The sequence below is a fragment of the Ochotona curzoniae genome, unplaced genomic scaffold, assembly GCF_017591425.1.
Source record: "Ochotona curzoniae isolate NIBS_2020 unplaced genomic scaffold, NIBS_Ocur_1.0 contig_2692, whole genome shotgun sequence".
Classification (NCBI taxonomy): Eukaryota; Metazoa; Chordata; class Mammalia; order Lagomorpha; family Ochotonidae; genus Ochotona; species Ochotona curzoniae.
In genome coordinates this window covers 10,290,986-10,315,311 of record NW_024465556.1, presented here as the reverse complement: position 1 = coordinate 10,315,311, position 24,326 = coordinate 10,290,986, and the positions used below count along the sequence as shown (strand labels likewise).

Here is a 24,326-nt window from a genome sequence, read left to right as displayed (position 1 = left end):
ATCAGGTTGGAGTGGCTCTGTTTCAAAGGGTGTGGAGGTGAAGACTACAGGGGTTGCATTAAGCAGGTGTAATAGTTGATAACAACTATGCTGAATCGTGAGAGATTCATAACTTTTGTGGAATCAACAACCACACTTAAGATGACTTTCTGGAGCTTGTGGCAGTGGGGAGGCAGAGATGGAGGACAGTGTTCTGGTTCTGATCCTGGCTCTGTCATGGGGCTTCTCGACCCTGGACCATCATACCATCATATTTACAGTAAAATAGGATGAAGCCACCTTCCCAAATATTTTCATTAAAAAGGTCAAGTTAATCGGAAGTACCCAGAAAGTGTCTGAGGATTGCAGAACATTGGATTCTGATGCGCTACACACCACGTCAAAGCCCAGCACTGTCAATTTCTCCCCTAGGATTGGGCAGAACTGCTGTTAATCCAACCAAACACCAGATGAAGCGATTGGCTTGCCTTCAGGAGCCATGTAGCAACAAAAACGTTTCTCCGTTTTAAACATGGAAGCCACCCTCAGGGAGATGCCTGCAGTCCCAGAAGCACACCACACTGCCTGTGACGTCACCAGGCACATGCCTCTCATTCTGCAATGGCTACTTCTCCACATGCTCCAGGAAGACAACTCTCTCTCCTCACCCCAACCTGCCTCGAGAGGGTAGAAGAAGGATAGAAGTGACAGGTCACTGGACAAAGTCCATGTCAGTAAAATAACATGAATGAATCTTCCATCTGCTGGTTCACTTCCCCAAGGGGCTGCAACCGGATAGTCTGAAGCCAGGAGCCAGAAGCATCTTCCTTTGTCTCCCACAAGGATGAAGGGCCCCAAGTACTTGGACCATCCTCTGCTGCTTTTCAAGTGCATTAGCAGGAAGATGGATTGGAAACAGAGCAGTCAGCACTGAAACAGCACCCACATGGGATTACAGTGCCACAGGCAACGACTTTACCAACTACGCCACAGTGCAAACCTCTTTCTTCCTGCTAGTGAATAAATGGAGTTCTCCAACTTTCCTGATTCCATGGTTAGGTCAATGACTGAGTCACTCTACCAATTATATACTCTTTTTTTCTTTTTAAATCTATGTGGATCACACTCTGCCCCTGTAATAGCTAGCAGGTATAGCACACATAAGCTAGAGTATAAACTGTGGGATCTGCTCATGGCTTTTGCTGAGCATTGCTTAAAAATATCGTAGAAGGACCTGGCGTGGTAGCCTAGCTGCTAAAGTCCTTGCCTTGCACATGCCGGAATCCCATAAGGACACCAATTCTAATCTCAGCCACACCACTTCCCATCCAGCTCCCTGCTTGTGGCCTGGGAAGGCAGTTGAGGACAGCCCAAAGCTTTGGGATCCTGCACCCATGTGGGAGACCCAGAAGAGGCTCGAGACTTCTGGCTTTAGATCAGCTCAGCTCTAGCTGTTGCAGCTGCTTAGGGGAGTGAACCGGCAGATGTAAATCTTACTCTCTGTCTCTCCTCCTCTCTGTGTATCTGACTTTCCAATAAAAATAAAATAAATCCTTTCTAAAAATAGTAGAGGAAAAATTACTCATAGTTGTGGAGGAAGATGGGGGAGTGCCACATGGGCTTTTAATGAGGACACCTCAGTGTGAACAAATGAGAAAAGAGACTTTCAGATACAGATGTTAGGATGAACAAAAATGATCATGCTAAGTCTTAAGCAAAGCTTACGGGTGTGTAAAACCATGATCATATATAAAATGAACAACCTATTCATGGAGGCCCATTCTGCTTATAAGCCAACCTAACTGGCTCCCCAAAACATTTCAACAGAAAAAATAGGCAACGCATTAGTCAGAAATATAGCTTTATTATTATAATATTTCATAATCTAAAAACTTCGTTTTCAATTCTGGAACAGAATATTCCAACATCTGTACTACTGACTGACCCTGTAGAGAACCAGTGTCTAGGCAATCTGAACTTTGCAGATCATCTGTAACCTAGCTTGAGAAAAAGAAAACAGTCCAAGTGAAGACCTCTCCTACTAAACAAATAATGAAATTAGGTCTACTCTCTGGTTTAACCTTAAATGTATTTTTCCACTCTGGTAACTTCTTCAAAAAAAAAAAAAAACTGTTTTAACCCTAAAGTCAATCAGCATGGGGACAAAGCAAATGCTTAAAAATAAGACATATCTGCGACACTGCACCCTGCGCAAGCCATGTGGCATGAAATATCCTTCCAAGGGAGTCAGCTCCAGTATTTCAGCACTGAAGTCATGCCTCACAGGAAGCACAATGTATCTAAGACATTTTTTTTTGCAAAGGGACAGAATGCAGTTGTAACCTTATACAGAAATAGTTACTGGAACAAAGGAGTCCCCAAACCTTCCGTCTTGTGTTTACAATAGATAAGACATCCTGGTGCTTCCTGAAGAACACTGGGTACCACTGTCCAAGACCGCTGGCATGTCCCCTGCATATGTCACATGAAAATCAAAAATGTAAGCTACTTTAAGTAAAACAGAAAAAAAGATCCAGTTATCCCATCTTGAACAAGATGTCGCCATTACATATGTGTTACAGGACAAAGGGCATGCAGCACAACAAACCTTATTATGATTTTTTTAGTATGCAAAAGATTAAAGTGCAATCATGGTATAAGCATCAGTAATAAATAACTTTAGAGGAGGTTAATTCTCCAAATAAATATAACATTATAATTTTTACAATGTTAGCCTAAACAGTAATATTCACAGCAATATTCAGTCCCCCCTGTACATCACATGATGGGTCCACACCCATAGGCCAAAAGTAAAAAAAAAAAAATCAGCGTTTTTTAACTACAATAGGTTCAAAATGTTTATATAAGTTACACTTTCAATTTATTGGCATTTTGAGTAACTGCTTATTATTATCTATTTTTAAACTTACTGCTAGTTGAACGCTTATTGCATTAACAATCATAGTTCCGTTAATGTTAATTAGGTTACAGCTTTAAAGTAAGAGAATTCAGTTTACATGAACATATATAGTTTAAAACCACCCATCACTAGTGCACATTTGCTCTGTATTTAAAAATAAATTAGTAATATACTTAACATATTTTACTTATATATATATATATATGTGTGTGTGTGTGTGTGTGTGTATTTGTGGACAAATATATTCTTGTTTCCAGGGTGTCAGAATCTATAAACTCTGTATGAGACCTGATGATATTGCTAATTAAAAAAAAAAAGGAAGAATTCATTTTTGGAGAAAGTGATAAAGCAGGAGAATGTGAAAATACAGAGGGTGGACACAGTGCAAATCTGAATCCTGCATGCATTGTTTATTTCAGGAATGACTTCAGGATGCAGTGCCCAGTGTACACTCCGGGCACCTGGCTGACAGGTAAGGACACACCCTGCTTCTGCTGCGAACGGGTACAGATGCAGCAGGCAATGAAGCAAGCTGCCCAGTGGGCAAGTTAGCTCGCAAAGAGAAGGCAATGCCACGGCTAAGAGCAAGCTGCGAACATGTCCCTGAAGCAGGTCTCAGACCAGGGCTGAGTGAGACTGCAGTTGCTCCCAGCAGCCATCAGTGCCATTCCAGCTGCTCTGACAGGGCACCAAAGACGGGTGCTGATCACGGGAGTTGATCTTCCCGACCACAGCCACACAAACGGCCGCTAACACACAGGCTGACGGCGTGGCTGTAGTAGTAGCAGCAGCGAGCAGCGGAAGGCTCGGTCAGAGATGACAGCAGAGTGCACCAGCATCTGAATAAACATGCATCCAGGGACACAAAATCCTGCATCAAGCAAACAAACTAAAAAACAGTCCCTTGAAATCAGAACTGAAGTCAGAATGAGCAAGCCCCTTAAGCCACCTGAAGATTGAAATCTCCATGAACCAGACTTGAAAATTAACTGAAGAGAAGGTGAGAAAGAAATCCACCCAAATATTTTTATTTCACTGCCATAAACAGAACTTTCCCATCTGCCTTCCGGTGTAGAGAGCTGTGGGCACAAAAGCATTCTCCCCTGTGCCTGGCGTCATCTGTGGCTCTGAGGATTAACAACCACTGCATAGGAGGCCTGCGGCCCCTGCCAGTTACCTCAGAAGCTGGAGTTTTGGATGAGAAGAAGTATGTCTCATTCTTTCTTTCTTTTTTTTTTTTTTTTTAAAGAACTTCTTCTGTAATGCGTCTCTTGTTTCTAGAAGAGACTTGTGATACAATTCCGGTTCACTGGGATTCCCATCTGTTACATTCTGCAACCCTGGGTGATGCCCTTGGCTTTCCCAATGTCTCACCATGGCATTGTCCAATCATATCAGGAATGGCCCTGGGTTTTACATTCCCCAAAGCCGGATGACGGTAGCCCAAAGTTCTCCACCCTTTTAGATGATGTTCACAATTGCTGTTGGCTTTTTCTTAGCCATCTTGGGCCGGATGTTGCCTTTCCGGCTGAAGCCGAGGCACTCGCCTTTCTTGGGCAGTCTGCAGAGTTCCCGTGAGGACTCGGCCTGCTCGTGCATGGACTTGGCAGGCTGCATGCTGGCTCTGTCATCCTTGACTTTCTTCAGGCAGCTTCTTCCCTTTGGGTGGAAATGGGGCTTGAGATCTGGGTGGTTACACACTGAATGTGAGTGTCCACGGCTCCTACAGAAAGTGAAGTGGAGTTGGGGAGGAGATAAGCAGAAAGATTTCTTAAAGCTGTGAAAGAATAGTAATTAATCCACAGCACAATCAGTCCCTTGTGGTCAATGGTGACAATGTTATCACTAACACAAGTGATATATGTTGGGATTTTCTCCCCCAAATTCCCACGATCTCCAGGAAATTATTGAATGAGACTAAATCCAAGGGAAAAGATTACTAGGCTCGTTTATCAGTCATAAGATTGAGACACAGGGCATTTCAATGAAAACTGTCCTACAGAGATGGGAATTTTGGACTCCCGAAAGACCATCAGGGGACTCAAATCTGTATAAAATATGCAACTAACAGTATGAATTTACAAAAGATAATGTAGCATGCATACTAAGAGTCCTGTAGCTATGACGACTACACCATACTTCAGTAAGGTTAAGTTTCATTGTAAAATAACGTGGGAATATTGCTCCAGGACTATCACAACTTTGTATGCATCTGAAAGTCACCTCTACATTTTACGCTGTGAGGAACACATACAGGTACATTTGTCACCTAAACCTTCAAACCCACTTAACACGCTAGACTTACTCATGCAACATTCAACAGAGACACATATAACACAAATATTATTAAATTGTCTAAGTTTAAAAAGATATACATACAGGCATTTGGGTTTCTTATTTGAGGAGATATCTGTAAGCTGAAGGAAAACAAATAAGAAAGAAAACACATTATTTTGTTTGAATGTTGGATTTGGTGTTTCAAATCTTTCTTCTGAAGAAATTGCATTCACATGGAGGGATTGGGGAACTGCTCACAGTAAGTAGCATTGCCAGTGGCACCATGCATCACGCTAGTGAAGAGCTATGTCCCAGCCTCTGCTTATTCTGGGCACCTTAGGAGCTGTATGTCCTGAGGGTCCCAAGAACTCTGTATCAACAGATCTCAAAAATCTCAAAAAATCAAAGGCTCCCAGCTCCCTGCCACCCTGCACCAAAAGAGCAAGGCTTGAAGAAACATGTTTACAAACTGGAATGATGTGCCATTAATTGTGGATTGATCGGGTTGCATCTCCAGCAAAGTGACAACAGCTCTGATTGGTTACAATATCTAAGTCAAGAGTAAATTGGCATAAAATGTTTACTACCTAAAATACACGATTTTGAAATAAGAGCGACTGAAGACCATCCCAGAGGCGCCAGTTGCCTCTGATGCTGCCCAGCCTTGGTAATGCTTCCCATTCTTGTAACTGATCTACCTGCACCTGTGTGGCTGGGGTCAGGATGTCTGTGTTTTCAGGAGAAATCAATAACCACCATCTTGTGATCCAGATGTCACCACCTGATGTTCAGGCAAATCCAGTACACTCCCAAGCCTTCCGTTCCTAACTTGCTCATGTAACTCTGATGTAACTGGGTGAAGTGATGTCGCATCACAGAGTGACAGAGAATGCGGGGGGGTGGGGGGCGGGGAGGAAGGGCTGTTTTCATGTTTGGGCTGCCGAGGAGCAACACATGTGACCCTGCTATGCACTATAAGAAACCAGAAAACAGAGCTCAGTGTAACAGGATCATGGCTCCAGTTCTACTGTTTGTGGCTTCAGGTTTAAACAGGAGCAAGCCAAAAGGAAATGTCGATCCAAAGGCTGGTGAGGGCCACGCCCTCAAGGAGGCAGGAGGGCAATCCTGGCTCTTGTCTTGGGACACAGTTGAAAGTCAACACTATTTTTGATCTTGTTCAAAATTAGTGAATTAAAAACCAACCAACAACCAAACACAAGAGGCATTATCATGCCATGATGCTCCTGAAGTTAAGCAGTAATCAGAAGTGAGGCAGGTGGCTTAGGCCAAGGCCAGGTTGATGGCTTCTGGGGATCCCCAAGGACATCAGCACTGCCCCCACCCCTGTCCTTCCCGAGGCCACCAGCATTAAGGGTTTCTCACCTGGGCCGCATGCACGTTAATGGATGTGGAACCATAAAATGGTTATTCTTCCTTTAAATCTTTTCCCCATCATTCTTTTTTAAAATTTATTATTATATTTTTTAAATTATTAATTACATTGTATTATGTGACACAGTTTTATAGGTACTGGGATTCCCCCTACCCCTCTCTTAGCCCTCCCCCAATTCCCCGTCATTCTTATTCTTACTGGAGTATAACAAAATATAGTCATTTTACTGTAAGTATGAGGGCATTTTAAAGACTTTATGGGAAGATGAAGATAGCATCTAAGCTGAAGCAAAAATACTCAAAATTTATGCTTAGCTGTTTTATAATATGCACTTATACTGAACTTTTGGAAGGCCCCTCATACTTATGTAATTTTTTGCCGAATGATTTTTTTCATATGTATACATTATATCTTTTAAAGTTTTATGCTAAATTGAGAGAAAAAGAAACACACACACACTCAGACAGAAAGAAAAATATATACATACAAGCTTTCTTCTTTGGGGAAAAAGCAACAGTGTTATCAAATCTTCTATAAGAGTTCCCTGACTTCAACAATATTTTAAGAACTGAAACATTGGCCCAGCACAATGGTTTAATTGGCTAATCCTCCTCCTTGGAGTGTCAGGATCTCATGTGAGCACTGGTTCGTGTCCTGGTTGCTCCACTTCCCATCCAGCTTCCTCCTTTTAGCCTGGGAAGCCAGAGGGGGATGACCCAAAGCGTTGGGGCCCTGAACCCAAATGTGATACCTGAAAGAAGTGCCTAGCTTCAGATCAACTTAGATCTGGCTGGCTGTTGTGGCCATTTGGGGAGTGAAGCAGTGGATGGAAGATCTTTTCTTTCTGTCTTTCCTCTCCCTCTGGAAATCTGCCTTTCCAATAATAACAAATAAATCTTCTCTAAACAGCAAAGAACTGAAGCCTTAGCACACATGAACATCACTAATAGATCTAGCTGGACCTTAAGAAATGTGAACAATTGACGATGTCTTATAAGAAGGAACACACGTGAATAAATACGGATACAGAAGCACCTGAGCTGTATGTAGGGCTATCCAAGTTCCATAATGGTGCACATTTGTCTATCACATGCTGGGGCGACACCAACAATTTGTTAAGTACAGTGAACCCTCAAAATAGCCCTAGGAAGTAGGCATTATTGTTCCCAGCTCACTGATACGGAAACTAAGGCAGCAAAAGAAATAACTACTTCAAAGTCTCAATGTACCAGGTCAAGGCTGGGCTTCATACTCAAGGTGGCTGACTGCAAGCCTCCTCTCTGTACTGCTCCTCAAAGCATGCGTTATATGTACAAATGTAAGAGCAAAGGAGCATGCACACAATAAATTCAGTGGAATCAACAGCTAGATGAGGATTTCTCCCAAGCCCTCTAAATCCACAGGGTAGAGGCCAAACCTGCTGTCACAGCCGTTACAGAGTGCTCCATCCTCTCCTCCTTGCACACACAGAGGCTGCCATGAACCAAGGCAGATGCAAAAGGTTTTCTGACTTAGTCCATCTACCTACCTCCATTGTCTCTCACCCAATGATTCTGTCTTGTTGTTTAGGGACAAGAGGATGCTAAGCCAGCAATGAAGAGTCTTTGATCAAGGTTCCATATACAAAAAACATATGTAACCGTGCACAGAACAACAAGGCAAGTACTTCTAAACCGGAAGCATGGTGCTTGAAGCAGCTGTGGGCTTGAGGAATTAGACCCTGGTGTCTTCTCCCACCTGCCCTTTGTGTAAATGGCAACAGTGCACACTCACTGCTTAGGCCAAAGCCTTGCTTTCTCCTCGATTCCTCTTTTTCTCTTCATTCACTAAATCACATCCTTCAACAAGGTCAGCTGATCTTGTCACTCCCTAGAGCACACCCTTCCTTCTTTTTAACTCCTGCCCCATCCCTCACCACCTTTCCCTAGAGCCTCTCATTCTTACATGCCTGAGGTTATTCCCTACACAGCAGTCTGAATGAGTTTTTGCTGAAATGTATATCACAACCTGCTACAAACCTTCCAACAGCTTCTCTGTGCGCTGGGAAATGGATCCAAACATCTTACGTGAGCAGAAAGGCCCCATGTCTGGATCCTTTCTGGCTCTCTCCATTATCTGCCAGGCAGCTCTGCCAACTTACTCTCTCCCAAGACATCTGCCCTACCTAATTCTGGAACATTCCTTTCCTAGCTTTCCACAGAGCGGCTTCTTCCTGGTTCAGGTCACAGTGCAAACATCACCTCCTCTTAACACTTTTCCTGAATCAGCTGTATCTAAAGTGGCTCCCCCAACCCTGGACACCTTAAGGTTATCATCTCCCAGACTTTCTGTCTTTAGGTAGTCATCATGAAGTGAAATGGCCCTCATTCAGTCACTTGTGTAATGTGTCCTCCTCCTTGCTGAGAGCAGGGATCTTGTCCACCTTGCTCACAGCAGCTTCCTCAGCACCCAGTAAATGCTGTGATCCCAATAAACATATGCTAAATGAATTACTGCTTGCTCTCATTTAGCAACCTGCAGGAAATAAATGCAATGCTTAAAATAAGATTATCCAAGCTGTTTCATGACCTTCCTTTCGAGCAGCTCCCTGAGTGATTTTGGCAGATGAGATATGAGGTCACTTTGTGTCTATTTCAACAGTATTTTCCAGAGCAGAAAGATAAAACACCTGAGTAAGCATACTGTATTTTTAGAAATCAGCTAGGTGAAAAAGAACACAAATGCTCAAGGGGATTCCAAAAAAGACACAAATGCCAAGACAGTACTTCCAAAAGGCAGGAAGGGAAAGGAAGGGGAGGTGATTTTTCCATGGCACTGAAGGATAGGAGTCATCTTAGAAAGACATTGCATATCAACCTGGGAATTTCATGCTCTCTGGAGAAGGTGGCATAAAAGAGGGCAGAGGGGCTGAAGGAAGGAACTAAAGCGCATTTGAGAACAGAGAGTAAGAAGCTCCTACTTTGCCCACCAGGGTCTAGTGGAGACAGTAGGAGCAGGGCTGGAGATGGCGGCCTGCCAGTTCCTGAGAAGGGAGAGCAGGTGTGCACTCAGGGAAGGCAGCTGGGTAGAACATTCTGCTCATGCTGGGGATACAGGGCAAGGAACTGTGAGCTGAGGTTCCAGAAGTTTGTGTTTCTGGCTGTCCTATGCCTTCAGCACACCGGGGCAAATAGGTTACTAGAGGAGTCAATGGTTTCCCTTTTAAAAAGCACCAGTTATTCTGTGTGTGTGTCTACTCACAGACTTAGCTCTCTGACTATATTAAAGACATGGTGCCTCATCTTAAGGAAAACAGACCAAGTAACAGAGCCTATGGTGAGAAGAGGGTCCATGGCATTGGCAAACTATCTCACAGCATCACATGTTATAATCCAAGAATGACTACATGGGAACACAAGGGGAAACCACATCTGCCCAGTCCTTCCAGAAAGCATACACCTGCTAATCTGCCCTTGAGTTGGCACTGTTCTCCCTCCAACAGTCATTATAGCCCCGTCATGCCCTAACCACACATAGCTCTCATTTCTGAATTCCTTTCTGCAACCTTAACCTTAAAGACATTTTATTTCACTTGAATTGGTCAATTATTCTTTAGGTACAGCAAGTCTGTTGAAGGTAGAGGACATCATGTTTAGGAAACAGAAAGTATAAATACAAATGTTTATTACTCTCCCACCATATTTGTATGCATGTGCATATATTGCATGTGGAATAGTACCTGAAAAAGTTTGTGATAAATATAATAAAAATAAGAGTTTACTTTGGTGCAAAAAATGTTTTAATCCATGCTGACTGTGAATCCTCAATATTTCCTGGAAGATGCCAATTATGAAAAAAAAATGCATGGATTTTCAACAATTCTTAGACCAAAATGAACATAATTTGATTCCATATTCCATGAATGTTCTTATCTATCATGTGTCTTAATGCATACATGTGTACCGATATATGCACTTATGTAATTTTGCATAAATACATCTGAATGAAAGTGCCTTTAAGATACAAGTCAACTTTAGATGATCTGATTCAAGTGCTCCCCACTCTCCCAGAGCACAAGGAATTCACGCTGGTGGCTGGACCAGCAGGACTCACCAGGTGCTCACTGATGTCACGGCTGAAGCCGGAGGCCTGCTGGCTTTGATAGTACTGTAACTGCTTCTCGGCCAGTTCTACTCGCTGCAACAGATTCTCGATGAAGTCCTGGAGGCGAGCCTTCCCTTGCACCTCCTTCTCAGCTGCTGCTTCCAGGAAATGGTTGAATGTGACAACTTCTCTGCAAGGCAAAAATGTCAGAACACAAGACAAATCCATGAGACATCCGTTCGTTCAACACGTTCTTATTGGGTGTCGACCGTGTGTCATCATTCTAAGCAGTACAGCCAAGGTAACCACATGAGAGATAAAATGATACCTTGGTTATTTATATGAGGAGGTTATATTTTAGCAGAGAGAGTTAGTCGCTATAAAAATGTAGGTCAGGGGGTGGTTAGTTCTAAGGAAACTGAAAGTGGGTACCAAGGCACAGCATGAGCAAGAGAGCAAAAGGGGTGATAGCTTAGGAAGCGAAGTCACGCACAACATCTGGACGAAAGAAGCCCTGAATAATAAGCAGATACTTCAGAGAAAAAGCTAAACAAACCAGGGACATGCAGATGAGTCTGAGACAAGGCAACAAGTCCTGCATGGGGAAGGCAGTCAAGGGAGGCCTTCTGATGTCACTATGAATATTCCCGTTCAGATTACATATGAAATGAGAAACCACTGGATGTTCTTGAGAAGTATAGCTGCTATGGCTTTAAAAAAAATGCTGATGGGGAAAGTATGGAGGCAAGAGGCCACATTCATATCAAAGTCCTGCAAAGAATAAAATAAGAATAAAATACACTGCCCATAGTATATTTTTGAGCTAAGAAAAAAACAGCTTAGACACCACCTAGGACCCACTCGGAAAGCTATTCAAGCACTCAGCACAGGGAGAAGCAATTGGTAGTATGTAACTGAGCAAATTATTTCAAATAATAACTCCTTCAACAATCACCTACCTAGTTCTTTATAGGTTCATAATTCTACAAAAATCTAATTATCATCTTATCCCTTCTATTCTTAGTAGAAGTATGAAAGTGACATCTTTCTGATTTATAAAATATACAGGCACTTTATAAAAAAATCTACAAACAACAGATTAACAATATAAATGATGAAATAGCACCTGCAACTGCATTATTTTGAGACTGCTTCCATTAACATTTTGGCAGCCATGCTCATGAACATCTCTTTTGGAAGATACTACCCTAGCTCCCCGCAATCTCCACTTACCACACACAGCTTTTTTCCTTATCCTTTAATTAACCTCCAGTGCAACTCTCCCTTTTCCAGGCCGAGCACCAGATGACCAGCTCTACCAAATAAGCACCACTGTCCCGATGCTCCTCACCTTCATGCTCTCACTGAATGAGAACTCAGGAATGTTCTTTTAGGCATTCCCATGAATAATCTGTCATCCCCACTGGGGCAGACAAATTCCATAGTTATGCTACAGCATTTCCCTGACGTGTCTTTAAAATCTGTCTCGTGGAAGAATGGCCCTTCATTGTTTTGGCCATGCTCAACTCACCCAAAGTCAAGACTCTCTTATCAAGACTTCAACCACCTTTTCTACAGCCTCTTTCAACTTACATTAGTGAATCCTCATTTTTGTGCCTAACCTCAGTCATTCTAGACAGGCACTTACATTTATTGTCTTCTCAGTTTCCACAGGATCTGTATTTTCTACCAAACTTCCTACATTCTCGAGAGTAGAAATTCAAGGAAGTCTGGATCCAGAAGTTAGGGTTTTATATAAGATCTTTGCAAAAGAGCTGGCAGTGGCCTTCAGCTGCTTTCTTTTGTACTATCAGAATATAAAGTCAGTGCCCACTTTGGCAACTAGTCATAATTTTCACAAATATTTACTTCACACTTGGCCAGACTGAAACTCTTCTGTCACCTTGTATAGTCACACATCTCTGAAAACTTCATAATCACACACAGATTACCTCTAGCAATGATTCACCGAAAAAATGTTCCTGATACCGGACACCTCCCCTTTTCCTCTGTTTCCTGTCAAGAATGAAACATAAACCTTAATATCTTAATAGTTCCACTATCTTTCAGCAGCCAAAAAAGATTCCCATTAGAGAAATGAGAGTGTTCTTTGCAGAAGAACTTTTCTGTGCCATCCAGTTTCAAGTTTGTTTCCAGATGTTTCCTTCTGTTTGAGCACTCAACAGAAGACTCCCACTTTCCGAGCCTCCTCATTCAGGCTGTGGACAGAGGTACTTTTCAAGCTCTCCTGTTAGTCACTTGGACTTGCTTGGTGAGCCACAAGCCACAGAACGTACATAGCAGCAAAAGAACTGAGAGTCTGCCCAGGTGCCAAGCCCAGGCTTTCCTGGTCCCTAAGTTTGGCTTAGATTCTATAAGGGGAGTAGGAGCACACAAAACAGCTTCCTGCTTCCGGCACTAAGGCTCCAATTCACAGGGAGTCATGTCTTTACCCAGGTTACCCAGGGTGAATCAGGCAACAGTCTCCAAACTATACTTACAGGGAACACAACCAAGAAGAAAACAAAAAAAAAAGCTGGTCATTTGTTTTCGACTCATTCTTATTTATAATACTTACCATATTCATTCTATTACAGAAATATTTCACATTTATTGTGGGAAATAGAAAAATGACCTGTTGTAGGACCCTCCTGAGCAAGGGTTGAATCCAGTTTTTTTTTTTTGGACTTTGCTCTAAGCCCATTCATTACTAAAAAATAATGTTTGAAAATGCATACTATTATAAATACTTTTGCTAAGTAATGTTTGCAAAGGTCAGGAAAACACTAAAAATTATCTATTACCCAACCACTAAAAACTAATTTTTCAGCACCCTGGCATATCTTTCCCATTCTTTTTACTTTGTGCATATTCATCTCTCTCAGCTTTTCGGGATGCACAGTTTAGCATACGAGAAGATAGCAATATTTAATAATTTAGTCTCCCAGGAGTAACATCTCAAAAGCAGAAGAACAAATTGGAATGCAACATGGCTTATCACTATGTTTGTAATTTTAAATTACATAATGTTTTGCTACTGGTGCCATACAAAACTTTTAAAAAAAATAATATTAACAGTCCTTGTTGTAGAAGGTTTTGCTAACCTTCCTCACCTACTTCTCTTAGTCCCTAAAGTTGAGAAGTTATATCCTTTGTATTTTTTTTTTCAATCAGTTTGGCACTCAGGGTAATGCAATTTCAGTTTGTGGATATATAACACCAACTAGAAAAGAAGGAAAAGACAGTTAAAATAAGTTTAATGGTTTAGGAGAGTTTTGTTTTAAAAGAGAACTTAAAACACACAAGGCAGAGGCTTGAGAAATTCACCACACTGAGGCGGCCAAAGGTAACCTGATTACAAGGAAACAAGTTCCGAGCCAGGGGAATCACGTGTGGGCATAGTCAGATCCTTCCTTCACGTTTGTTCAGTCTGGGGGTATAAGACCCAGAATCACCTCTTATTTTCCAAAAAATCTCGGAAACTTTATGAATGGAAAACACGGAGGTTTAAGCACATTGAGCTTGTTTCCCCGTTAGTTATTATACTCTGATAGTAAAATATTCATTCAAAGTGCAAGTCAGGCTAATGGACTTCCATGAGTGAAAGAACAGAATGTTCAACCATATAGTTTCAGATGCCACACTACAATTAATCTGTAATAAATTATTGTTATCAATAATTTGGCATAATATCAATGCAAACATATTCACCATTATCTGAAAAATTTTTCAAATATCCCTCTATTTTCTTACTACATATCTGTGTGAGACTTGCTTCATCTTCTTTAGCCAAACTAATAAATCTGCAGCAGATTGAATGTAGCACTCCTCAAGTCTAGGTTCCCATCTATGAATATGTGCAAAACTCTTAAGGAAACACCATTCTTTCACCAAGTGTTTTTGGAAAAAAAATAGTTTTTTTTAATTAAAGTGTATTGATTATGTTAATGTGCAGTGGGTTTAGAAGTGAGAGAGGCAGACATTTGAAAAAAATCAAATACTGACGTAAGTGTGTTTCAGAGTTGAGCTGAATGTGACTTAAGAAAACAAATATTTTGATGCCATCAGACTGAACAGTCAGACTTGTTGGGTTTTCTGTAAGGGTCAGAAGATGGAAAAAGACAAAGTCAAAGTTGAGAGAAATTCAGTCAGGGTTGGGTAAAGACCAGCTTCAGGGAAATTAAAACTATTTGCTTCCATCTTTGACTACCACTTGTTTAAAGAAAAACAAGGCTAGATATGATTAAATCCAGAGTTTTAAGTGTTAGTAGAAACATTTCTTAGTTAAAAAATATTGAACTTTAAAGCAAGAAAAATACCCTAAGAACTTGACCTCCAAGTGCATAATTATGCAGAATAACTGGTGGACCTAGAAATTTCAATTGTCCCAATTCACAGGCATTCAGAAACCAGTTCAGTAGGCAGGAACTTATTGTAGCAGTTAAGGTGCTGGCTAAGATGCCTGCATGCTGTGTCGGCATATATTGGCCTGAGTTCCAGCTCCAGCTCCTGACTCCAGCTTCCTGGGTAATGCTGGGCTCCTACTAACACGCAGTCTACCTGGAGTCACTTCTCAGATTTGGTTTCAGTGTGGCCCAGCTCCACCCACTGTCTATAGCTGGGTAGTGGACCAGTGAGTGAGAACACTCTATATGGCAGAAAGAAAGAAAGAAAGAAAGAAAGAAAGAAAGAAAGAAAGAAAGAAAGAAAGAAAGAAAGAAAGAAAGAAAGAAAAGAAAGAAAGAAAGAAAAAAAGAAAGAAAGAAAGAAAGAAAGAAAGAAAGAAAAAAAGAAAGAAAGAAAGAAAGAAAGAAAGAAAGAAAGAAAGAAAGAAAGAAAGAAAGAAAGAAAGAAAGAAAGAAAGAAAGAAAGAAAGAAAGAAAGAAAGAAAGAAAGAAAGAAAGAAAGAAAGAAAGAAAGAAAGAAAGAGAGAGAGAGAGAGAGAGAGAGAGAGAGAGAGAGAGAGAGAGAGAGAGAGAGAGAGAGAGAGAGAGAGAGAGAGAGAGAGAGAGAGAGAGAAAGAAAGAAAGAAAGAGGAAGGAAGGAAGGAAGGAAGGAAGGAAGGAAGAAAGAAAGGAGGGAGGGAGGGAGGGAGGGAGGGAGGGAGGGAGAGAGAGAGAGAGAGAGAAAGAAAGAAAGAAAGAAAGAAAGAAAGAAAGAAAGAAAGAAAGAAAGAAAGAAAGGAAGGAGGGAGGGAGAAAGAAAGAAGAGAGACAGAGGATGAAGGACTGGGGGAGGGGTGGAGCAGTACTGGAAACCAACTGAAAAAGTTCTTTATGTATGATCAAAAATTTGGTTCGAAAAAATATTAATTCAGTCATGCACTCATTCATTTTACAGTATATCCATGAGGTCTGAAACAAAGTAATATTTCATGTTTTACATATTAAAAACCCTCTCAATTGCTTCTTCTGAAATGGGCTAAAGACAGGTTAATTCATACACTATCATGGGACCACACACCCCAAAAGCCTGGGTAGAGATGAATGGAAACATGGGTTAATACACTGGGGTGTACATTATATTCATTCATTCTAAACAGGCCATGGAAACAAAGTACAACCCACTGTTCCTATCACACTGACATCTCCTCTCCACAAACATATCCTGCATCTCCTTGAACTCCCTTCATCCTTGCACTGGGCCAGACTCATATATTTGGACATACTGTTGCCTCTAAGTCCTTGCTTCTGCCCTTCCCTAAGCCTTCCCAAACTTTAGCCAAAGTTCTTTGACTAAGAACCACCAAGGTATAGATGAGATGATGCTGTTTTTTCCGGCAGATCACAAAGAACTAATGTGCCACTTACCCCCACTGGATCATGAATTAAGTGGGCACAGGGTCAGGGGTTCAAAAACGAGTTCAACAAATTTCTGCTCAACATATGCAGGCTGCCACTATATTCGTGATTGAAAAATCATCAACCAGTAGAAATATCCTAAGATTTTCTTTTTCCAAATAAGTACTGTTGCATAAAGCCAACAAATAACTTACGAGTATCTTCTCCAGAGGTTGCAGTGAGATCTAAAATTGACACAGCTCCTCTATTCTTAAACAACTTTAGCACGGGCTTGTCTTCCCAAAGGCAAACCTCCACCAAGTTATTTAAGTTTCATTGTGCATTACTGATTCATGAACCTCTTCAGAGGTATATGACATGATAAAAATACCTCTAACTAAAAATAGTCTAGTTATTGATCACAGAGCCCGTGAAACAGATGGTAATGTCATCTGTGAGGCCAATTGCGAAGCAGGCTTTGACTGTCTCCAAGTACCAGGAGCTGGCTGCAAACCAGAGCCCAAAGCCAGCTCCTTGTTCCTCACTGGCCCACATCTGCACCAGCTACACATCTGGCCCATCTCTACTCTTGTTGGCTGTCTTTCTTTTTCAGCGTCTTTGAATACGCCAGTACACTTCTCCATAGAATTTTTAAAATTTAAATGAGAAAATTAAAATATTCTAACAGCTTCTAAGTGGATCCATACTATAATTTTAGACCCTTGGGCCCAGAGAGAAGGGCAAGGGGTGGCTGGAATGGTGCAGAGAAACTTGAGTCCAATAGAAAAAGAAATTGTGGAACATCTGGTTGATTCTGTCTGTGTTTCTAAGTCTACAGGGAGCACAGCCTAAAAAGAGAAGACCCCATTTGTTGAGATGAATCAATCAAGTAAAGCCAACACACCCCTCCATCCCCTGAACTCTGCACTTACTATGTTGTTCCCCGGCCTGCTCACTGTTGCCTGTTCACTGACTGCCTTTGCTAATGTGGGAAAGGCTTAATTTACATGCAAGAGGGCTGACTTATGCAAAGCAAATGACTATGTCAAACTTGCGTTGGGAAGGTCAACATTCCACAGCATGTTTGGATGGAAACCTAAATGGGAATTATCTGACTCAGCTGCCCCCCATGTGTCTTTAATGACATGCCCTAATGTCCATTTTCAGTTCTCCACCAAGAGCCACATGAAGGCAGGAACTGCATTCCCTTAGCTTGCTACTGTGATGAGAATCTAGAGTGGTACCACTGATCAGGGACTCCACGAAGATTTGTCTCCTGCCTAGTCCCAAGCTGAGCATGAGACACATGATGAAGGGAGAGGGGAGCTTCAGCTCTGTTAGCTCCCTAGGGAGCAGGATGGAAGTTAGAGATGGAATCACACATTGGATTCTCATTGTTATCCAAGCCCTCACAGTAACTGGGCATGGACACAGCCAAAAGTCCCCAGTGGAAGTTAGAAACCTTGGGCTAAAATGCTCTGGAAGCTTCACATCATCGCCATGCTTAGGACACTGCCATTTTCCAGCTTCCTGAACACCTTTGATGCCAGTTGGCATTTCTTTCATCACATCAGAAAAATAAATGATGTCACCTTGGCAGCCTCTCAAAATAGCAAGCCCATTCCAAAGTGGGCCACATTTGCTATTACATAAGTCTTTTAGGCTTTGGGCAAACATCACATTTTCAGAAGTCTGGCTGGGACACAGAGAATAAATGGAAAAAGCACTCAAACAGCAAATTGGGTTCCAGCTTTACTTTGCAACTAAAGCCACTGCTCTGGGCCCTGTTTTCTGTGTGTATAAAATGTGTTACCCTGAAACAGACAGATGGTATCATCCAGTTCTCAAATTAACAACCACTCAGGCCACTCAGAGGCCATCTCCTCCAGTATGCCCTGCAGCTGCTCCTCCAGCGTCACTCCCTTATATGTGGGACAATCAGCTGTCTAATGGTTTATCAACCTGAAACTGTGGCTTGTATTTAAGCACCTGTTAAAAATACATGGGCATGCTCATGGGTATGCATTTCTTCCCATGTATAGCATACATTCCTCTTAGAGAAAAATACCAATCAAGAAGTGTATGTTCCTCACACAACACCAAGCACCACATTGGGCACATTAAAGACGCTCATTCAAGACTTTGCAACCTTTTATGTAGCAGAGTATATGGGGTTACTGCTGTTGTAATCAAATTCTCCAAACCCCAGAAGACAAGCAACCGAGTCCAACTTTCTTGTTAAGGGATTACTTTACTGCAAGGTTTTCAGATTGATTTACCTGATTATAGGCAGTGCTACCTACCCACAGCTCCACCTGCTCTTCAATAAGTAAACACCTATCTCAACAGGATTTGAAAAGTTGTACAGACTTTGTAAGACAGTGAGCAGCTTCTTTTTGGAATTTGCACTCCCAAAACACACAGATACCTTTCTACAGGGTTCTAATGGGACTTCCCAGTACAAAAATATTGCCAATTCAAACAATGTTCTCTGCTATAGTCTGTATATGTACTTATATTTATTTATCTATGGACCTAGTTGAATCAATCTATAGAGGCCTCAAGGCAGAAGTAGCCCTGTAGACTTAACTTTCAGTTTTAAATAAAGGATTTTTAAAGTTGAGAGAAAGCTTTGTAAATTTTTTTTTTTTAAAAAAAGCACCTTTGCATGAATGTCAGCAACTAGAAATTTCCTGTTTTTTATTTTTTTTTTTTTCAGCCAAGTCTACCATCTACATTTTAAAGCATTCTCAGTTTTCAAGTCAATTTCAAGTGGGGTGGGAATGACTCACTTCCATCACAAATGCACCTCAGAAATTCATGCAGCATCCTTTATTGGGGGACCATGGCTGCTAGCATGAACCTTGGCCAAACAGCGCCTTTCCAAGGCCACCTCTTTGGTAGAGGACACAGTGCTGTAAGGGAGAGGAGAGGAGGGAAGGAACCAGCCCAGCCAGGCTGACCTAGTCAAATCAATCATGAGTGATATGGTAGATGGACAGTTATATCCCCATTCAGATGGGGGTGGGAAAACAGGCTAGACCCTGTGGACACTGCTGACCCTGTCCACAGCTGCTCCCTCAATCCGACAGCCCCAGGATCTCTCTTGGAAACAAGACTCGTTCAGTTCCATTCTATGCACACAGAGGAGTGTTTATTTGGAACTGAATACAGAATCTGATGAGACAGTCCCAAATGAAGGCTTAAACATAAACACTTAATGTTTTAAAATTTAAAGCAGTTTCATTTTGTTTTTATTAAAAGTTGTAGTTTTTAAATTACTGTTAATTTCTTTTAGTCCAAAAATGACATACTAAAAATCAACTTACAGTGTGCCCTCGGGTATATTAAAAATATGTAAACAACATATATGAGGGTATTAACTGAAGCACTACTGTTGATACTAAGAAAATGAAACAAAATTATGCATTCAATAGCAAACTGACATCAATAGCAAACTGGCTAAATCAGTCATTATGCATCCCTACCAGACCATGGAATACCATGCAAAAGTTAGAAAGAATGGTAAATTCAGTGTTGGGTGCATAAAAGATGCCTAAGACACACAATATTACAACAAAAACAACCCCACACCAAGTCATAATTGCATTTGGAAGAACACAGTAACTCTGTGTGTATAAATAATTCATAAGTGTACTCAAACAGGGAAGACCTGGATCCAGAGGGTAAGGCAGACTATGTTGTTAAATATATTTAAAGTAAGAATGTATTTGCTTTTCATATGGTGCTTGGATGACAGTCTTGAGTTAACTGCAACATATTATCATTATTGACCCACGCATGACTCACTTTTGTCTTGTGAATCAGTTAAACAATGGAGCACCTGTGAGCCCACTACCCAAAATGCTCAAATGTTGATGTTGACAATAACCTATGTCTAACCACGGGATCCTCTCCTTCACCTGTCCGTCTTCAACACTTCAATTCCACATTCATTATTAGTCTTCAAAGAAATAAATACAATTGATTAAATAAATAAATGCAACACACTAACTCCATTGACTTCTAAACTCGCTGCTCTTGAAGCAAACAGAAATATAATAACTTTAATTTTAGGTTTTCTCTGCACAAAGCGAAGCCCATCTTCTGCTACTCCAGCGGTACAGGTCACCTTGGTGACCTGAATTGCTCAAGATACCAACTGTCCACCAAGGACATCAGAAGCCACAAAGAGAGCCTTCTTATATTAGAGATGACTTATCTGTGAGCAAAGTAAATCAATGGCTGATTTAAATCCACCCGAAATACATAATTTTAGGCCTCATCTGAGCACAGCAGGCTTCGTTCCAGCTAGAATGAAGGCATTCCTGACAGCAAGTGATTTCCCAGGAAGTCGGATAAAGAAAAGATGAAATGAAAGCCATCTCTGTAAGAGGACAGGAATGATGTGGAATCCTGCTGTGCAGGATGTTTTAGCCCATGAGGTTTCATTCTATCAAGTATTGGGTCATTCGAGTCCATGAATTCTGAGCCACCCTTTAGAAGGAAATCTGACCACCTGCCTTTGCACAATCCACTAAATTGTTATGAACTGGGTTAAATTCAAAATGCTTCTCCAAGTACGATGACTTTGCAAGTGATAGCTTCTACTATCATACTCAGTTGTGAGAACCAGTGTCAACCCTTTGCACATGGGCAGACTTACCCTTCGCGCCACCCATCATCTCACGTGAAAAATGATCAAACCTACATCACAGAAATACAACGCTATCTGAATGTCTAGTCTCCAGATTTCTTAACGTCTGCTTCTTCTGAACACACATTGTAATTAAATGGGTGCTCAGTGATCAACATTTAATTAGCACAAATGGGCAATTCAAAATGGCAAATAAGTCAAAACAATTTGTAGATGGAGCTAAGCTTGTTTTTACATTTGAATAAGACGGCATTGACTGTGATAGCATCTCTTGTTCCCGACCACATCATGGAGACAAGGGATGGTTCTCCCAGCATGCCCTTGGTGCCCTCCTTAGACAGATGGCACTACTCCTCTGCCTGCGGTTTCCAGCGCCTCAGGAGTCAAGGAGTTACATATTTTCACTCTAATATTGCTGAGTTATAGACCGTACATAAAGAGGTTAATAACATCAATGCCCTTTTCCTGTTGGTACAATTGGGAAATGCAGCCAAGGTACCTGTAAATACGGAAAACCAAACCTCGCTTAACTTTCGCTTGTGACTGTGACTGTATGTGTTGGGGACTGGTGGGGAAGGGTCGCAGAGTCTGCAGCAAGGGGGTTGGCGTCCTGTGTTTCAGCACCACTTACTCCTCTTTCTTTAGAAGCTCCTCCTCAGATTCCGTCAGGCGTTGCCTCAGCGCAGCGATCATTTCCACGGCCACATCCACCTGTCTGTTCAGGGCCCGCTCTCGTCTTTGAACTTCCTGCTTTTTCTGAGTCAGCTGCACGAAAGCTGCCCGAACTTCCAGCAGTTCAGCAGTTTTCTGGGCCACCTCTTTGGTGAGTTTATCGATTCTCTTCTCGATGGTCCTGTCCACAGCCTCGACCATCCGATTGAATTTTTCTCTGACGTGTGCCTCAAAAGAAGCTTTGGTGTCGGAAGTGGGGAGCCCGGGACTCGACCGCAGCCCATCCACCGAGTCAGTGCGTAGGTCCACCGCGGTGTAGGTCCGCACGTAGGACACAGGCCTCTCCGCCGCCACCTCAAACGGCTTCCGGTCCTTAGAGTGTTCGTGCGAAATGCTGTACAAGTTAACATAGCCTGGTCTCTGCTTTGCCCCGGGCCCGCCGCTCTGCAGTTTCCCGGGTTTCAGGAGTTCTGTGGTGACGAGGTCTGTGTCTTTGAGAGATGGGAAGAAGCTGCATTTTGTCAGGAGGGTTCTCTCTTCGTAACTGTGACTGAATTCCAGATGGGCCCTCAGCGACGACAAGCTTCTAAATCTGGTGTGGTCTCCACACCTCGGGCAGCGGAATGGCAGGCAAACAGCAACATTCTCAAAGGACTCCTGCCAAGGATATCTGCTTTCCTCCAAAGCCTTCTGTTGCATTACTCTGAAAGTCCTGGGAAAGGGGGAAAAAGAAGTTCACCCATCTGCGGGGGAGGGGGAAATGCCACCCAGATGACTCCTCTCACCTCCATGAGGGCGGCTTCTGGGTTTCAAGGTATTTTTGCTGACACTATTTCCTGTTGATCTAAGGTTGAGAATTATAAGCTCTGTTAGCCAAACCCAGCTACAGGCAGATACTTCTGAACTCTTGGTGGCTTATGCACTACCCACACTGAAAGTGATTAGAACAGCCTGCAAAATTGAAAGTGTCTATTAGTTAGCCTTTACAGATCAAGCTTGTAACCAAGTAGAGGATAAAAACAGGTGGCTAACAGCTCCTCCTCACAGATGAGAAAACAGGAATGGGGAGGAAAAGAAACCAAGGGCCAGTGACAAGTGACAGATCCAGAAGTGGGATTCCAGCTTCTTGCCCTCCTACTTCTCACACACAACAAACGCAAAAGTGCACCCTATTACACAGACAGAATCTGGAGTAAGCAAGAGGAAGAATTCACACGAACTGCCAAAGAGGACAAAACCAGTGATCTTTAACTAGAGGAGAGGTGTTACCAGAGCTGGCAATCAGCTGCCCAAGTTTCAGCCTGCAATCTTGCTTTTAACGTGTCTCTTCGAATGACTGCTGTGATGACATTTAGCTGTCCCACCATTTCACTAAGGCTCCCTGCACTCCAGCTCTGCTGAGTGTTGGCGACCCAACATGCCAAGTTATCATTGGACATGGCGGAGCACCCTGACCAGTTTGCCAAGATGACTGTGTGTCTGCTTGGATGGCTGTTGCCTCGGATCCCATGCAAACATGACAAGCTCTACAGCTGGCCAGTGTTTGAACCAGGTGGGTATCCACGGAACTCTTTTAATAAGAAGTTATTGGATCTTTGCAGCATTTTTTTTTTAATCTTCACCCTAGCAACCCAATTTTGCAAGTATTGCACATTTATTCCCGTTAGGAATGGCCTCTGTGTAAATGAAACAAGCATGGGAGCCCAAAATAAAGGCGTCCACCTGGAGTTCCGGGGTGAAAACTGTCCTCATTAGGTTCGCAACCTCTTCAACAGCCAAGGTGCCAACCATCCTTAGACACGTAGGCAGGCAAAGCTCCCAGGCTACCAATGGCCCTCAGAGGAGAGCCTCTTCCTGTGCTACCCATGGGTGTATTTAACCGTGGGTTTTCTGGAGATGAGAAGCAAATCCTGACTCTCAGCCTGCCCCAAGTTACTGGCAAGAGGTAAACGAAGGGGAATTCCGAATTCTAGCGGGCATTAGGAAAGGGTGGGGGAATCCCTGGGCATGGGAATGGGTCATCACACACTCTGGGGCACGCAGGCTTTTAGGAGCCCAGCTGAAACCCCAGTCCCGGTGGTGGTGGTGGTGGTGACGGGGTGGGTGGTATTACCAGGAAAGCCCTCACTCCGGCAGAGTAGGGATGCCAGGCGTTTGGGGGTCTCCGCTCTCTGGTAACAGAGTGGACGCGTGTGCTGCCAGGTTCCCGCAGGTGGGGCCAAGAAGCCTGCTCTTTCAACTCCTCACCAGGCCCAGGAGACAGGACCCGTCCCCAACCCGGCCGCCCGGCACGCCGCCTCCCCCAGGCCCGGCCGTGGATGCTGAAGCCCGGCGGCCACCGCTTACCCGACTTGTTGCTGCAGCCACCGCCGCCGCTGCCGCCCCCGATGCTGATGCTGCGGGAGCGAAGCGGTTTTCAGCAGAGCCGTAAATCAGGCTGAGCCGGGCCCGCTCGCACCCTCCCCGCCGCTGCACCCCCGTGCTGGGACCGGCGGCGTCCAGGGCGGAGCGCGGCGTGGGCAGCCGGCGGGGGGCGGTGCTCGAGGCCGCCCCCGGGCACCGCGC

General features: G+C 42.9%; 1 protein-coding gene across 1 annotated transcript; it reads right to left on the bottom strand.

Moving 5' to 3' along the window:
• Positions 1–1,827: 1,827 nt before the first annotated feature.
• On the bottom strand, positions 1,828–24,326 carry ZNF365 (zinc finger protein 365). Its single transcript, XM_040975825.1, has 5 exons — positions 24,108–24,326; positions 21,721–22,473; positions 10,662–10,842; positions 5,279–5,316; positions 1,828–4,622 (listed from the first exon to the last, which is right to left on the bottom strand). The coding sequence occupies exons 2-5, from the start codon at positions 22,458–22,460 to the stop codon at positions 4,361–4,363; spliced, it is 1,221 nt and encodes a 406-aa protein (XP_040831759.1). The 5' UTR covers positions 22,461–22,473; positions 24,108–24,326; the 3' UTR covers positions 1,828–4,360.

Bases quoted from the DNA above. Each gene is read 5' to 3' on its own strand.
- ZNF365 (XM_040975825.1), bottom strand. From the start codon at position 22,460: ATGCAACAGAAGGCTTTGGAGGAAAGCAGATATCCTTGGCAGGAGTCC. The intron at 10,843-21,720 runs GTAAGTGGTGCT...TTTGCCTTGCAG, and splicing joins GAGCTTCTAAAGAAAGAGGA to AGAAGTTGTCACATTCAACC. The intron at 4,623-5,278 runs GTATGTATATCT...CACTTTCTGTAG, and splicing joins AATAAGAAACCCAAATGCCT to GAGCCGTGGACACTCACATT.